Genomic DNA, 17,589 nt, shown 5'->3' with positions numbered 1-17,589 from the left:
ACCCAGCCAACATTGTAAAAGCATCAAAAGACAGATTATGGTCACATGAAAGAAAGAACAAGCTTATACCATATGTTTCTGCCCACATCAATTGCAGCAAATTACAGGAACATTCAGATTACTGTGCTGGATAATTAATCTTAAAGTAACAATTACATTCTATTTTTCCAAGAACAGGCTGGCCATAGTCAATAGTTCCTGGTTATTCACCAGAGAACTCCTTTGTACATGTTAAGAAAGCATTAAAATATATTTTTTCAAGAAAATTCAGGTCACTTTGCAATACAGCAGCTACAATACATTTATTTTTTTAAATAAAAACATTTAAATCATCAGGTTTTGTAAAACAGCATGTCAAGTGTTTATCTCAATCTTTGTAGTGTAAGCACCTTCAGTTTTGTGCTAAAACAATCAACATAATTTATTATTTGGTCAGGATATTAACCTACATTGAAATAAATATACTTTTAACCAAGACAGATCACTTAATGCATACCAGATTACCATACCTTTATAGGAAGTTTCTCTTTCTGGTGAGAAGTGAAATACAGACTGTGAAACCACGATTGCAATAATTTTTTCTTTTTCTCTTTTTAATTTCAGTGAAGACTGGCCTATAATTTTAAACCATAACAATAATGATAAAGCACTATAGACTATAGCTTAAAAAACCCCTGCATCGCGTTAGAGAAATATTTGAGATGGCTTACCTAAACTGTCTCAGAGTAAGAGTGGAATATGAACTCCTAAATTAGTTACAACGTACTGGGCTGGTCATATCATATGTCCCTCTCTTATGGGGATTATCCACTGAACAGGAATAGAAATCTGTTTAATTACAAGAGAGATAAGTCAGTGATCAGTGAAAACAATAGAGCTCACAAAGGGCTTCTTTTTATGCTGATACTATTGATTACAAAACACAGGGTGCAAAATTCAACATTTAAAATTACATAAACCTTAAAAGTACAGAACAGAACTTAACAGAAGTTTACAAGTCAAAATACTTGAGCACCTGAGATTTTCCTGTAGAAAGCCAGAGATACTTTCTTCAGAAACATGTAACACAATCAACTCCTTTTTTCTATTACATAGGAATAATTGATCAAGAAAGAGTTGAAATATACATCATAATGCTCCAAAATTCTAATCAAGCCTTGAGGAGGAATCTGCTGTCAAGCTATACTTAAATTTGATCCATGTGTATTGCCTAATTGACTTTATGAAAACGTTTTGTATTAAAACTGGTATAGACTTCCTCTATTAAAGTGTTCTGATGAAATTCAAGTTTCAAAAAAACCCCAAAGAACAGTATGCAACTTGAATCATGGTGACAAAGAACTAAGAATACTGAAATAGAAACAGGTTTGAACAAAATGTAATAACTTAGTAATCTGCTACACAGGCATTTAGTTTTACAGACAACTAGTGGTTACATCTTTACTTTTGGTAAACCAATAATTTAAGGAAATCCTTTTCTATTTTTACTTTGAGAGCTGGGAAGCTGCATTTTCTGTGTTCTGCTCTGTGTGATTAAAACTTCATGATTTTGTATGTATCCTCGTGTATCCTGTACGCCTGTCATCCTCAAGGTAGCCACTGAACTGCATACCAGTCTTAGAACAGAAACTTTTTTTAATCCCTTGGTTTTGAAGCTTTAAGCAATTGTGCATTCTATGTAACAACTGAACTCCCAGACCCCAGAGCAAAGGAGAAGAAAATATTTAAAACAAAGGCCTCAACAAAACAGTGTTCTGATGGGAACAGAGTAGTTTTATTCTAACATTATCTAGTTTTGTTTATGAAGACTATTTAAATGTCAAATGATATTCAAAATTAGGACTTCAAATACTGGAATATGAGAGATGCTCCTTTAATTCTAGAAACGCTTTCATTGGGGAAAGTATACTGTACATTTGCTTTTATTTAATCACTTATACTGTAAAAAAATTTAACTATCAGTGTTATCAAGGTTAACATTCCTCCCTCCTCAGTTAACTACTTGGAATAATCTGGAATCTTTCCATCACTGAAAACTGGTCAAGCATATCTGCTTCTGTCCTTTAGTTCCTAAATATGAATAGCTGGGCACTCAGTAGTAACTTTAGGAAGAAAAGCTGCAGAGATTATACTGAAAGATTTAATATTCAATTATTGCAGTTTTAAAAGTTGAGCACAGTAAAAACGCACCATTGGCTCACTTAAAACTAAAACCAATCATCCTAAAACCCCATCATTTTTCCTCAATACTAGGTGCAGAAGAGTTTAAAAAACAAGGGGGCAAACCCCTCCACCAGAAACAAAAAATTCCAGACCAAGAATATTGTTTTCAGTGCAAACACGGTAGTCTTCAAAAGGTTAGGAGTACAAATATTTACATTCCAGTGTATCCTTACCTACAAGGAATGTTGCTTCACATTATAAAGTATGTCAAATACCTTTAATCCAATCGCAACACTAGAGTTTACCCTCTCAAATCGATAAGGTGGCTGAAACCTATGTGTTCATACAAGCAGTGTAACTTTCTGGTGAAACTAATGCACACAGTTGAAAGTTCTCACAAAAACCAAGGGCAAAGACTGCAAATTCAGCTTCTGGTCCTTAACCAATTTCAGTATCAAATGCAAAAAGTAACCAGCTACTTAATGAGGAGTGAACAGAGCCTCCTGCACCACCCTGCCTAATTCTACAGGCCACAGGGGCAAGCTGCAGAGAACCACTTCTCAGGCGAAACTCTTCTTGACGGAACACAGCCTCGCTGTATGTCATGCATTTCCACAATGTGCAAAACTTAAATTTCTAGCAAAAACCCTCAAACCTAAAGAAAACTGCAGAGGGAGGTGGGCGTGTTACTTTAGTCATTCAAAATATGCTTACAAAGCTCACCTAGAACGCTATTCTGCAGGATTGTGCTTTTAGAGTTACTAGCTGGTATTCCAAGAAACATTTGAAAAGGCACCTACTGCACTTTCTTCATTAGCTGCCCATTATAATAATTTTGGTACTATTTGTCACAGTACATCAGAAAACAGCAGCACAAAGCATTAGATGGACAAGAATTTTATATTTGTTCCCCTTTAAAAAGAAATATTTTTAAAACGAAAGGCACTCATGACAGAAACTCTCTCTCAAGTTCATATATAGACGGCCGACAAGTTTTGCTCTTCATTCTACATAAAGGCACAGTACAGTCTCTGTTTTGACCTTCCACATCAATATCAAGTAATGAGGGCATGTGGCAGTTAGTTCTTTCCTCCGTATCCGGCGAGGAGTTAACATCTGGATCTACATTGCCCTCTAAATATTCAGTGTCTTTAGAGTTTGGTTTAACAATACGTGGAATAATCTGCCATGCATCAATTTTACTTCTCACAGAAGAAGGTCGAGGCCTTGCGATAGTATTGACAGTGCTTTGCTTTTCTGTTGAAACACCACAGTGATTGCTTCCTTGTTGGACAGACGGAGAGTGCAGACTTCCAGTAACGGACAGAACTGGTACCACAGAGACATCATTGGTTGAAGCAAGTCCATTAGCTAGGGGGAAGGAAAGGCCAAACAAAAAAGACAATTTAAACCATGCAACTTCTTGATTTCTTTGCCATTTGGAAAACGGAGTTGCCAGAAACACTAGTGGGGTTTTTTTTCCACCAGAAAAATTAAGAGGCTTGTACATTTGTGTGGGAACCTCTTAGGGGAGAACCCAGCAGTGCTCAAACAACAGTTATGGCCTCTAGCAGAGAGTGTAGATGCAAAACAGTTTGGTTTTTACTGCTACAAAAGTGATATATAGAGAAAGCATTAACCACCCAGTAACCAGATGAATATTAAAGCCCCACAGATTTGTCCAGTTATTATGAGTAATTACATGCGCGCATAAAACACCATGAAGAATATTACATTTAAGCCATCATAGAACACCAGTACTGAAATTTAAAACTTCTTTTCAAAACCCCATTAATCATTAAGTTATCCATTTATATGGAAACTAGACTTGAAGACCATTTTTTCAATTTAGATTTTTATCTACAGCTTAACTTAAGGATTCATGGAACATACGATACAACTTCTACGTCAAACAAGCAAATAAAAACTTACGAGACTTGTTTTTCTTGAAGTTAATAAATGTGCAGTACTAAGATGATGCTTAATCACTGACCTAGGCAGTCTGTGAAACTATATTAAACAAGAATACTCTCAGCCTCAGGAAGTCCACAACTACGTGATGCGTGCACCTGACAGTCTCAGTTTATTTCAGCCATAACACTAACCTTTTATGTTTCACAAAAAGCAGGTTCTCACCAACATGAAAAGACATGGGGCATCTGTTTTTGCATTAGCCGAGAAAAATAGATATTGCCTTAAAACAAACCATCTCTTCCCCTTAAATCTCCATACCCATACTCCTAACAGGATAATACTCCAAGAGCAGGTTGTTTACTCAGGGTTCAGACACAGGAGGGCTTACCGACAGTTATGGTGGCTCAACTAACACATAATAGTGTAACAAAAAACTCAGCAACTCATTAGTGAATGGTTAGTTTCTGTACATTTTCTGTTTACTATACTTAAAAATCACCTACATTTTAAGTTCATAATTACCTACCTGTGGTCTGAAAATTATTCCCATCTGATAAGGTTCGTCTGTGACCCAATATATTTAACTTCGCCGAGGAATCATTTGGCACGTTTTCAGATTCTTGTTTCAGACACAGATTAAAAGGCTGATTTTTTAATCGTATAGAAACTGTGTTAGGAGTCAGCTGTATCCTCTGTTCTCTCTTACTTTCAGAAGTTTCGGATGAAAAGTCATAAGCGGAACTATGTGGACCACAATCACCAAGCACAGTGCTTGCGAATGCTTCTTCACTGTCAGACTGAAGTAGGCATTTTGTGGAACTGGAGGGCATAGAGAGAAGATTCACAGTATTTGCAGCTGGGTTTAGGGATGGAATACTTGCTTCCTCTTTCTTGGACTGCAGTCTTGCCGGGCTGGCACTCCTGCGAAATTTTGAAGCACGCTGAAATATTCCATCACGCTTCTTCTTCTCATCTTTAGGCAAGAGTTCATCTGGGCCCTGCAATTTGTTCAGCTCTCTGACATCTAAGCCCAGGGCAACAGATGCAAGGAGGACAGCACACCCATACAGCACTGAATCAGTCTTCTTTTTCTGCAGCGTCCTGCTCAGACTGTTTGTAGGTGTCATTTGAGGAGTACTATTTGTAGAACTAGCAGAAGTTCCGTCTTCAAAGCTCTCATGTTCTACTGTATTCTCTCCCTGATCATCTTTCCAAAGAGGTAGATTAATATAGGCCTGATTTGGCAACTTAATTGGCTTTGGTCTTTTACTGTCCAAACCTTCAGGGAGAAGTTTCTTGTCAGTACACACACCTATAAAACATTACAGTACACGTTAAGATTGCAATTCAGCGATTTTGCTATTGCATGTCTGCATGTGTACACCATCGTTTCCTTTCACTTGCACAAGTATTAATTTTGAGGTATACTGTACGCCCCCTTTAGGTACCGTTAGAAGCTCAGAGACTCATGTTGTAAGATTCAGAAACACATCCTAAGCCTAAACCTCTTCATGCTCTTGATACTCTTTAATATAGCGGAAGTGCCATTTTGCTACAATTTCATCTTTTTAGCAACTCAAATGCAATCTCTATCAGAAGCAACTTGCAGAATATGCTCAGGAATATTTTCCTGAGTATAAAAGTTAACTGTAAACAAATTATATTTTCTACATCTGAAAGACTTACCTTTATTTTAAGAGAGGCATAATGTATCTCCCAACCTTTATGCACTCAACACAGCTGAAAAACAGATATTGCCTTTGCATTTTCTGTGATATTTGAGGATTTGCAACACTTTGGTAGTGCTTTTCAAATAAGATGGAAAATACTTCTGTGTGTGGATCTACTATACACGAGCCGCCAGATAAGATCTGAAACACATTCTTTACAGCACTTTCAAATAAGCAGTGTTCCAAAATCCAGTGAGTTACTAGAAATTTTTCTGATTAATTCATTAGGCCATGGTGGTCTGGAGTAAGAAGTAAATATGACATCTTGTCAGGGACTAGAAACTTGTCTCAACATTGTTGGCAGGCAAGTTTCACTACTAAAGCCTGATCACTGCGGCAGCTGACAGAACGGTTTAATCACCAAGGTTGACCCAGCAGGAATGTGCACCCCGTTATCTCGGAGTACTCGTCCTCCGCGCACACGGCCGGGCCCAAGGCCGACTGGCAACGTATGGGGGGGGCTTGGACCCTCCAGAACTTTCAAGCACCTTCTAGCAACAGTACTGGGCATGCGCCCCACCACTGAGTGGGAGGCAGGGGTATGCAGAACAGTTACTGACTATGCAAGAGAGCAGCCTTATAAAAGGGGAAACCAGAAGAGATGACGGGGGCGCGTTCTGGAACATCCCCACCTCCACCAGCTTCAAAGATGCATCAGACGCCTGGACTCCCCACCCAGACCAGACAGACTGCCGCAGATCTGTGGTGACAGCTATCGCAGCAGTCACTCTCTCTCTCTCTCTTTTGTTCCCTTTTTCACCTTTTTTTTTTTTACTTCTCTCTTTCTTTGCTTTTCTCTCCTGTATCTATTTCTGGCCAAATAAAGTGAGTTGGCACTTGACTCTGTTTTGAGTCTTAATTCTGTTTCCGAGAATGTAACAGGGACCTAGTCACGGTAACACATTGGAGTTAATCAGAAGTTAAGCCCAGCCGCCCCCAACCTCCCAGAATTATCTGAGGCTGGTTGGAAAGCAAGGGGATTTAACCTCTGCCAAACTGTTCATCCCAACAGCGGATCGCAACACATCTAACACCTAATGACAAATTGTTATTCTACTATAAACTACAGAATGCTACAGAATAAACACAGTAATATTTGAAATGCAAATATGTAAACTTGTATAGTTTATATCCGTATGTAGAGGTTTAGTAGTAAGCTAATGAATCTATAAAATTACTATTTCTGAAGGCTTGATTTTTATCTCTACCAGTATACATGAAGATGAAAATGCCTTTTTCCTGGGGGGATGGGGCAGGGAAGTGTCCAAGCAGTTTACCATTTCCTCTTCCAGCTGGCATAAATCTAGCCACTGGTTTGGACACCAACGGATATCACCCTTTTTTTCCTGACACTGTAACTTAATTTTCTTAAATAAGAGCATCTGTAGTATAGAATATGTGTTCAAGTTTGAAAGCTATTATGAATATTGTATAGCCACAGCACATTATAGTAATGGACATAAAAAGCAACATACAGCTGTTACGTTCCTGATCCCAAGAGGATTAGGTACGTTCTCGCTTGTGATTTACCTGTAAATCCCAAGATGCTGCCTGAACATCTTTAAGATTTGAAATCTACGCATTTTTTCTTGAAAATTTAGAGAATAAGTCTCATTTTAAAAAAAAACAGAGAACTAATATCTGGGAATACATCAGGGTGTACAGGTTTTTAAGCAACCGTGCACTTTTTTAAACAACTATGCAGAGCCCACTAACAATAAAAGTCATTAATGAACATTTAAATGACAAGACAATTACTGATTTAGATATTTCTTTTTAAAAGATGCTAAAAAGCAGTGACTGCAGACCTCATACAGATCAGCCTGCAACTCAGAAACATGGGGGGAAAAGAGATCTCTGTGGGACTGCTCACACACCATGTATATTTTTTAGCTGCTAATGCTGGAAATATAAAGGTGTTATTTGCATTTTTCAATAGATACTTTTTTTTTGCACAGGAAGATGATTTGTAACATGACTACTCTTCTAATAATCTGCATAATCCTTGGGAAATTCAAGCAAGACAATTTATGACACTGGAGGCAAACTTAATGCCGTTATATGGCAACTTCCACTTTTTCAAAAACAGCTCTTACCTTGGTCCACAAATAGCGAAGCTAAGGGGACACCCTTCTGATTTTTCATTAGAAGGGTTGACCAAGGGTTGCTGCCATCTGAAAGGGGTCTTATTCTGAAATAACAATAGTTATTTTGACATTACAGACAATACCACGCTTACATACACTCTGACAGAAAATTACTAAAATGTCTTTTTTTTTTTTTAAACTAGAAACAGGTAGTACACAACTTGAAAACAGTTAAGCATTGCAAAGGTAAAAAAATTGTCTATAATAGCACAAAGTCATATGATTATAAATTGATACATGCCTTTTATCAGGTATTCCTTATAAGATGAAAATTACAGGCCTAAAAAGAAAGCCAATGAAAAATGGGCCTTGACTACCTATTGAAGAACAAAAGTTGGTGAAACCTGAACAAGTTTCACTGTGTCGAAGAAATGATGTGAATATTGGAAATTTAATAAACATAGTCACTTTAAACCAAAGTATCATAAAACCAGTTTCAGTAGATGGTCTGAAACCAACTACTGTCACAGGCAAATGAGCAGATGCCTTTACCAAGGGGAAAAAAAAAAAATATCAAAAAAGGCACTATAGATAATTATATATACTAGAAGGGACAAGGAAAAGGATCTCTTACTTCAGAAGAGCTGCTAATCTCCAGTTTTGAGCAATCACTAAAAATAATCTGAAAGTGAAGGTGTCCAACTGATTTTTAGAACCGTTTCACCCTGTGTTTGCCAGCGTAAATGACGTTGCTGGTGTAAATCGTGCTTCACGTATGCAAAATCAGTCTTATTTAATCATAGCAGACGTGCCCACGGGGGACCATGCTTGCAGTTCCTCAAGTCAATCTGAGGAAGGGCAAGAAGGATAGACAGGCCATGAGTGCCTGGTATGCATTAGTAGCTTGGCACCCCAGCATGTTCCAAGTCTCATAAACCAGAGATAAAGGATAACAGATAAGAGTCACTAAAACCTTAAGATAAGTAAGCATTTTATCCTCAAGTCTGTGTGTGGGAGCTACTCATTATTAATGTAATTCCTAAATTAATTAAAAGGTAGGACTAAGTTTTAGCTCTAACTAGAGACTGCAGAACTTCTCTCACTCACTAATGGTAGTGATTCAGTTACCAAGAACACTTAGTATTACCAGCAAACAAAATGTAGTAGACATACTTGTCCTTACAATCTGCACGATCCTTTGTTTGAACTGAACTTGGTCCCCATGTACAACCTCTCTTTTTAAAACTTCTCTTCACATCTTCAAACTCTTCTTGTTGGTAAGTTGTGCTCCTTCCCCAAGTTCTGTTGCTTTCATCTGAAGTTACTAGAGATTGGATTTAAGAACACAAACAAAAAACCCACACACATAAATAGTGTTTCTAAACGCAAAATAGCTAACTGATTTTTGCCACTGCAAAACCATTTTGACACAGTAACACAACGAGGAGTAGACATAATTTAAGAATTTTTTTTTCTTTTACAAAAACCACCACACAAACTGCACTGATCCAAAAAGATGAGCAAGCAAGAAAAAATAATTTATGAGCTGACAAGAGACCCAAATTAAAGATAAAGCAGCAAACCAATCATATTTTCCATGCTTCCTTTAACTGAGAACCTTCCATTTAGGTAATTCAGACAAGTGAGTTAGACTGAGCACTTAAATTCCAGTGAAGAAAATATATGCTGTGGAACAACTGGTATGAGACGAAACTGAATATTCCAATTGTGACAGTGATTAACATTTTCTTTCTCACTCAACCAAAACAAGTCATACTTTTAAAGTGTCTAAACCTTCATTAAATGCTTAGTCTGTCACTGTCTCAATCGTTAAATTATACAGAACCAGCACCTTCGGAACATAATGAAATCTTGCCTTTTTTCATAACCCCACTGGGAAGTTCATATTCACTTGTGATATCTACATCTTGCTGGTACACATATACACTGTTTCTTCGGCCGTTAGTTGTGTGTGTATCTGTTTTGGGAATCACTGAGGAAAAATTAAGAGAATGTAGTAGAGATCTTAGTCAAGCTGATTTTAGAAACTGAACTGTTTCCCTTATATTTTTATCTTTGGGTCATAAAGTCCAGATCTATAAAGGCATTAAGCATTTTTGATAGAGGGTTTTTACTATAAGGTTTAGAGGGTCCTCTTTTTAGGACCAGACCCAGGCAAGTAGATTTTTTTGTATATGACTATCTAGAAAAGAAACTTGCTATCAACTTAGCGTGCTTATCGCTGTGGTCAAGAGACCCAAGAGAAAAAACAACTTAGCCAGTTATAACAGCATCATAAATGAGGTGGCATTTACATGCCCATGGTTCTGCCCCTCCTGCACTGCACAGCACTCTCCTCCTGCCTCACCGAACACCTTTACGCCAGCACAGCTTCCCCTGTAGAACAACAGTCTACTTGCCTTCTTTACACTCCCATTTTCAACCACATTCCAGAACCTCTAGAATATATATTACTAGTTTTCCTCCTAGTTTGTTTTAGTAACAAGATTTACAATTAACTATATTTTTATTTTAACTTAAAAGCTTTTAGATTTGGAAGCTAGTTTAGCTCTTGACAAAGTGAAGCAATCAAGTAACTAATTATTAGATACGCCTGTTCAAATGACCTGTATTTGAGCAAGTCTTCTTGAAACAAAGACACTTTGAAGTTAAATCAAGATAAAACATTATTGTGGGAAAGAGAATTTATTTTGCACAGGTGCAGATGGGTGTGGAAGCTGAACTGTTTCAGCTAGATACTCCTGAGAGATCTGATAAGCTTTTAGGTAAAGCCTAGGGATCCAAACTTATGAACAGAAGAGTACTTTTAAAGGAGAGCCTTTATGTTGTCATGTACGTTCTAGTCCTACAAATACAAATGCCTGCTCAAATAAAAGAAAAAAATAAAAGAAAAATCCCCAGTGGCACTTAGCACACACACAAGGAGTGGCACTGCTATAGCTTACCTAAGGCTATGCATTTGGGAAAAAAAAACCCAAACCAAACTCAAGTTTTCAGAATCATGCCAATACCTGACACTTGTTTCATTTCCAAGCATTTCCACAGAGAGCAAAGAGAATCAAAGATAAAATGAAACAGTATTGTTTACAGGCAATTATGACATTTTACTAAGAAAAACCTTTCTTACCTTTCTGCAGTAAAAAAAACCAACCAAAACACCCACCACACGGTTTGAGGTTGGGAAACCATTGTCAAGACAGACACTGTGTCAGCTAACTTCTGAAAAAGACTTGATGTGACTTTCCTTTCATCTCAACTTTTCATTAAGAAAAGTAAGGCAGGGTTTGCCCACCTCTCTCCTTTATCCACAACATATGAGTAGTAATAGTCTTTGCCCAGGGAACTGAAGCAGTTACAGTTCAAACAAATGAAGTTACTGCCACAAAAGGCACCACTTCTCCTTCAGACGTTAATAATGACAATAATGTCAGAAGGCAGAGGTATTCCAAAGGAGATGAGAGATCTGGTTTCTATCCAAATTCTAAACAAAGTTTCAATTTGGTTTAAAAAGAACAAAAAAATTAAACTAGCTACAGAACAGTATGCAGAAAGAAAATCCCCATGCATTTTCATTTCCCCTCCTCTATGTTTATATCTGATAAAGCCAGATTCTGAAGTCATTTCCTTCAGAGGTGACTACCCTTACAAGAGAAGATAGTCACCACCCATAAGCAATCAGCTGGAACGGGTTCCACTGATTTCATAAAGAGAGAGAAACTAGAGGGGTTTTTTTTGTCTCACAAAGCATTCCACATTGACTATGGACAATCAGACAATCCGCTTTGCACAATAGATCAGACAGCACAAATGCAAGCAGGGAATCCTGTAGGAATCGTTTTCTATCACTACATATGTCGGTTCCAAATATAAATGCAGGAATGAGCAAATATAAATATGACCAGTTTTCTTCCATATTCAGGGTACACCTCCACTACGTAAGCATGAACACACCTTCCCTTCTGTCATCAGCATACATGGAATAATGTAGGCCTACATGCATACCCACAATTTTATTTCTGTTTCTTTCTCTCGTTTTCAAAAAAACCTGAAGCAAGCTTTCTTCTTTATTTTCTTCTGCTTTTGCAGTGGCTCAAAGCTTGCTTCCCTTTTGACATAAGCAAGCTGGGCTGCTGGCTGATTCATTGGCTTTTCCATCTCACGACTCCCTTATTCTACCTCCCATCCCCTTTTTTTCTTTTTTTTGATACTCCATAACTGATTTCCTTTATCAACTCCAATACCTAATAGAAAACTGGTTTTCCATCTTATATGAGTTCTAAGTGTGATGGTTTGCCTTTTGCCATTATAAAATTTGATTCTTCAGGAACTCATTTGCAAACTGGGATAAAACAATGAATTGTTAAGGAAAGATATGGTTTAAAGCATTAACAATCATTCTGAATTACTGAAAATTAGTTAGCATTTTAGCAAGATTATCCCTCCCATCAAAGAACAAGTTGCAAATGTTAGAACAAGTTAAGGGACCTGGAACTCAGACAGAAATGTGCTTGGAATCCAACACTGTTTCAATGAGTATATGGAACAAACAGTCTCTATTGACCAAATGAGCAAACAGAAATGGTGGAGACTTACATTGTATAGCTCGAAGACGAGGAATTATTGTGGGGCTACTTGATGGACTAGAGCTGTTACTGTTTAAACTCCTCCTCTTATCCAGATGGGGCGATGCCTGCACTGTTATTTTGTGCTGGAAGTCTACAAGAGTAAAACAAATCAGTTTTAATGTTCTAAATAAAAAAAAATAATCAAATCTTCAGGAGATTAGACTGCTGTACTTCTTGAAACAATTAAAGCTATATAAAGAATTATACTTGATAGCGTAAGAGATGTTCACACTAAACACACTGACAAACTCTAACTCTTAATGCAACAATTTAAATATTGAGGCAAGATTTCACACCTTCACAGGCACTATATGATAGGTTTGCAGTAACACCAACAAAAGCAGGTAAGTCTGAACAGACCCAAACTGAGACGCATCCACATCACAAACTGTTTTTCAATCTTGTTGGTTGTCACAGGGGAAAAGAAAAATCTCAATATTTCATCCCAAATCAATTCATGGCAATCAGAATTGCCTTTTTTTAATACATAATTCATATACATCATAAAAAGTAGCATTAACAAAGAGGTCACATCTATCAACATGTCAGAAAAACAAGACACCAAACTGCAGAATTACAATATTTACAGCATTGTATTAAAAAAAGAAGAACAAAAAATATTGGCAAGTAGGAAAAAATTATGAAATAAAATCTGACCATATGCCCCTCCCTAATCCCCATCATCAGTGCAATTAGAACGCATGCTATTCTTACAACAGAACTGTCTCAAGGACAAGTTCACCTGGATGATTCTTGACAAAGAGCTAAATGGTATTCTGAGGGAAACTATTTTAATCACTTTTTCAAGTTAAATATGAGCAGAACTGGAAACAAAGGGCTGAATATTTAGTTTAAGCTTGTGATCCAATATAGACCAATCTAACATGCTTGTCTGGGAGGCCGTAGTGTGATTTTTATTTTATTTACTGTTGTTATTTTTAAAGTAAGGTAAAATAAGCTTATTTCACTAGTGTTGAAACAGTACTTTAGTACTGCCCTCCTTGTCTCTTTTCCAGCCATGAGACAGCTATGATTTAGTCAGACCTGTGTTAGCGTGGCATTAAGTACTTACTGTACTAGTTATAAACTGACAGGCTTGGCCTGGAAGCCACTGAAAGGCAGCCCTTCAATACCAGGATGCTGCTACCGCTTTTGAAGGCTTTCCAACCCGTGGTGTAACCTCGAGTTTCCGTACTGCCATCTCGTGGCAACATTAAAAAGGCACCACTAAACCAGTCCCTGACACTAAAAAAACCCCCAACTCTCTAAACAGTCTCCTTTGCAAAGGAGGCATTTTGATGTGGAATTAAATGCTCTAACATTCAAACTATATCACATTTTTTTCTGAAATATTTTCTGTTGCTATTACAGTGCTTTCTTGTAAGAAGTAAGGCACTGAAGATTGTAATTGCTGTGTTGCATATTGTGGCTGCAGTAAGCGTGCCATTTGGACCTACCTCATCTGTACCTCCAGCCTTCACAAAGCGCTGTTTTTCTACTATGCATTCACAATTTTAGGACAAAAAGCACTAATATTTAATCACATTAGAAAGCTCTGGGATGTGATAAAAGGGTACTTTTCTATCTGAACTTCAAACCAGTCTTCAATAATTTGGCTCCCACGCTAGTAACCTTTCCCTCCAGATACAACGGACTTCTCGCTGAATCAGGTGAAAGATTCTTTCAGCTGAAATGAGGACTACTCCACAAGAATATGATATGTGAAAGTTGTTTTCTTGCCAGGGGAAGGGCAAGATTCTTACTACACCCTTTTGCATTATTAGGGTAGAAGGACCTGGCAATGAATTAAAATAGTAGCCAATACCGGAAACATTAACCATGGAACCGAGGCCCGCATGTTTAATTGTAATGTATATTGTGAGCTTTAAAAAAAAATTGCCAACCTGAAGGCAAACTAATTCTGTGTCCATCTTTCAGCTTTAGCCGGCTTCTTTTAAATTTGCCCTTCCTCTTCTTTACATTGGGTTTCTCTTGATTCAACTGGAATATCATGATATTCAGCTCTCGCTCCAGTACATCAATCTCACGTTCTGCTAACTGTTGCTCACGGCGCTTAAGTAATTCTTCTTGAGATTTCTGCTGAAGAGCTGCTCTGGTCAACTCCTCTTCTCGTGATCGAAGCTCCTGAAGATAAGATTCACGCAAGTGAAACTACATAATAGTGTGAAGGTTGTATGAAAGGATATATAAAGTGCACAGTAGGTTGTATTTTCTTATCTATTTTCATGGTGCACTATATACATGTAACATGCACATACGACTCTCTGACACTCCATTTTGCATAAGCCAAGATTCTGTATCCGGATGCAATCAAGCATTATACAGATTTCCTTTTAACCATTTAACTTGAGCTACTTTACTTAAGGTAGGTAAGAACTGGGAATAGGAACAACACATCCAATCACAGATTATCCGCCTTCAGACCAGCAGAAAATGTGCGCAACGTACTTCACCTCAGAGGCTCTTTCATACCAGAAGGGTTGCTCTTAGATAGCTCCTATGCACTAATGTAAAGTCAATGACCTGATGAATACACAAATGAATGCCTTTATCTTAAATTTTGTAACCTTTCCTGTTTTTCAGCCATGTATTTAAGTAGCTCTTTTCTATCTCGAAAAGCAATCAGTATTACACTGAAGGAGGATTAGTGCAATAGGATAAAGCAAGTCAGAAGACAGCTGTTTCTTAATTAAAATCCAGCGGGTATCTGTATAACATCAAACAGGTACTAACCACTGAATTACACCACAGAGACTCTCCCAACCATCAATCCCATAGAATAGTTATTCTTTTCCCTTTATTCTTTTTTATTTTGGAGAAGGAAAAGCTTTAGTGAGGAAGCTAGCTAATTTTTCAGGGTAAATAAATTCCCAAGGCTAAACCGCTGTAAACCATCTTAAAATTATTTAATCTTCAGCTTCCAAAATCTGTGAAAATATATCTGAAATTTAAGTAGACCTCCCTTCAAAGTATGGGGCATATTAAACATGAAGCAGACTTATCCAGAAGTGTTGTAGTCAGTACTCCTAATAAAAGTGACTACAGGAAAAGGAGAAGCTACAATATGATTGATACTGTATGTTTCTCACTACATCATTTTTTCATTTTACATATGACTGTGTAAATTCTACCTGGATAGAAACTGAAATTCAATTCAAAAAGAGAAAAACAGTATTTGAAATTAAGCTACGCTAAAAGTGCTGGATATTTAAGAATCTTATTCCTATCTAAAAATCGTTCATTTTGTTACTATACAATCTTAAAATTGTGTGGTGCTTTGGTGAGGCTTTGCTTTTGGTTTTGAGGTTTCCCCCCCCACCCCCCCTCGGAGCCGACTGCCTATTTCTGCTCATCAGTATCTGGCAATGATGTACACCACCACAATTCCTTATCGCATACAGTGAAAGCAATAAGATAAACTTTCTGCTCTTTAATTCCCACTTTGTCTTGAACAACATGGTTCTTGAACTATACTAATTTGGTGTTTTCAAATGGGTGGAAAAAACCCTCTCTGTTCTTGCCAAAAAGGTTATGGATGTCAAAAGACAGGTTAGCACTGAAGCAAACTCGTTCAGTGATAAGGGTCTCTTCCTCAGAAGGATACTTGTTTTTATCTTTACAACTATAGCATACACACACAGATTATAATTGTTTTTAAATGTAATTGAAACGATTGACAAATTTCACATGGTTTGCTAATTTTGAGTGAGCTTGTTTCACCACAGTATTTAATTTCTTTTTCTTTAAAATCCACTCTTCTTAACATACACAGTTTTGCAAAAGGCAGTTCTGCCTCTTGGAAATTCAAAGGAGCCTGTCTTCATGCCAGCAAGCAAGGTTTTTTTGTTGTTGTTTTGCTTTAGGTTTCTGTTTGTTTGTTTTAAAATATATTAATTTAGAAATTGATGCAAATTCTCACTTCCCTCCTCCTCTCATCCAGCCAAAACTGCATAACCTAAAACAAGGGTTGGAAGTAGAAGCTAGATGAATTCAAATTTAGAATAGAGGTACTGTAGAGTTTAGGTAGAAAAAAAAATTATTACTGCATCAATGCTGTAATAAAGATGTATTAGGAGACACTGTTAATTATCCATCCCTTGTTGTCCTTGAACCCAGGTTCCATGAAGCTCAGTAGCTAGACAAAATTTGAGGGCCTGTATTGAAAAGGTTGACAGGCTAGGAAAAGTAGTAGTGTTTCCTCACCGAGAGATTAAGTATTTACTCTTTTCCAAATAAACTAATTAAGAACAGACTTACTGCAATTAGTTATGCAATTCTACAATTAAAACACCCATTGTAAGGAGCTAGGAAATAATTCTATATTTAAGTTGCTCAAGAACGTTTGTCAGAAGAAGATTGTGATCTTCTCTTGGAGCAGGCAGTGGGCGTCACCATTGCTCATTTACAGCAAGCCCTTGAGGAAATTCCTCCAGCTACAGAAGTTCCTCTTTTACAAGGCATGAGACTCCATGCAGGGTTTTATTATTTTTATATTATTAATATTATTATCATACTTCATAGACATTACTTTCTCCCTAGTATCTGTCAGTAAAATTGATAATGTGCCAAATTAAATAAGCCTGCACATATGAAAACCTTGTCTAAGTTAAGTTTATATGCTTTCATTCTTAAACAGGTTTACCTGATTAGGGCAGATGCATTTGGAGATGCATCTGCACATGATGCATCTTTTGGCACATGAGAAGTAAATTTCATCTTTTCCCCTCCCTAATTAAGTTAACTCACTTTTACACCAAAAATATGACTCTTCTCCCAAAGGTTTGCGCTGTCTTTAGTCCTAAGCTTGATTTAGTCAGCTTTTTCTGCAATAGAAAATGTCTTATTGAACTAATGCTTCCAGAAAAATAAAAAAATAAACAAAAACCTGAATGGGAGCGCCTGTTAACAATTGCTCCCAGAGTAAAAAAGGAAAAATGGCTAGTTGAGTGGTTGCTGGAGGAGCAGAAGAGTTATGCCCTATGGCAGGTTGTGGCAAGTAAATGCAGTGGCAGGTGACCTCATGGCTAG

General features: G+C 37.3%; 1 protein-coding gene across 2 annotated transcripts in view; it reads right to left on the bottom strand.

The window, feature by feature from the left end:
• Window positions 1-283: 283 nt before the first annotated feature.
• MAP3K21 (mitogen-activated protein kinase kinase kinase 21) overlaps window positions 284-17,589 on the bottom strand; it is a 43,990-nt gene continuing 26,684 nt past the window's right edge. Inside the window, exons 5-11 of one of the 2 annotated variants that reach the window (XM_064445707.1) lie at window positions 14,445-14,685; window positions 12,509-12,631; window positions 9,771-9,887; window positions 9,068-9,218; window positions 7,904-7,998; window positions 4,604-5,389; window positions 284-3,534 (exon numbers count right to left, since the gene is read on the bottom strand). In XM_064445707.1, the coding sequence (XP_064301777.1) occupies window positions 3,110-3,534; window positions 4,604-5,389; window positions 7,904-7,998; window positions 9,068-9,218; window positions 9,771-9,887; window positions 12,509-12,631; window positions 14,445-14,685 (1,938 nt within the window). In that variant the 3' untranslated portion in view covers window positions 284-3,109. The remainder of the gene's footprint in view (window positions 3,535-4,603; window positions 5,390-7,903; window positions 7,999-9,067; window positions 9,219-9,770; window positions 9,888-12,508; window positions 12,632-14,444; window positions 14,686-17,589) is intronic. The other variant, XM_064445708.1, reaches the window with a different exon arrangement.

This window comes from Phalacrocorax carbo, chromosome 3 (assembly GCF_963921805.1).
Source record: "Phalacrocorax carbo chromosome 3, bPhaCar2.1, whole genome shotgun sequence".
NCBI classification, from domain to species: domain Eukaryota; kingdom Metazoa; phylum Chordata; class Aves; order Suliformes; family Phalacrocoracidae; genus Phalacrocorax; species Phalacrocorax carbo.
This window is presented reverse-complemented; position numbering and strand designations above follow the sequence as displayed.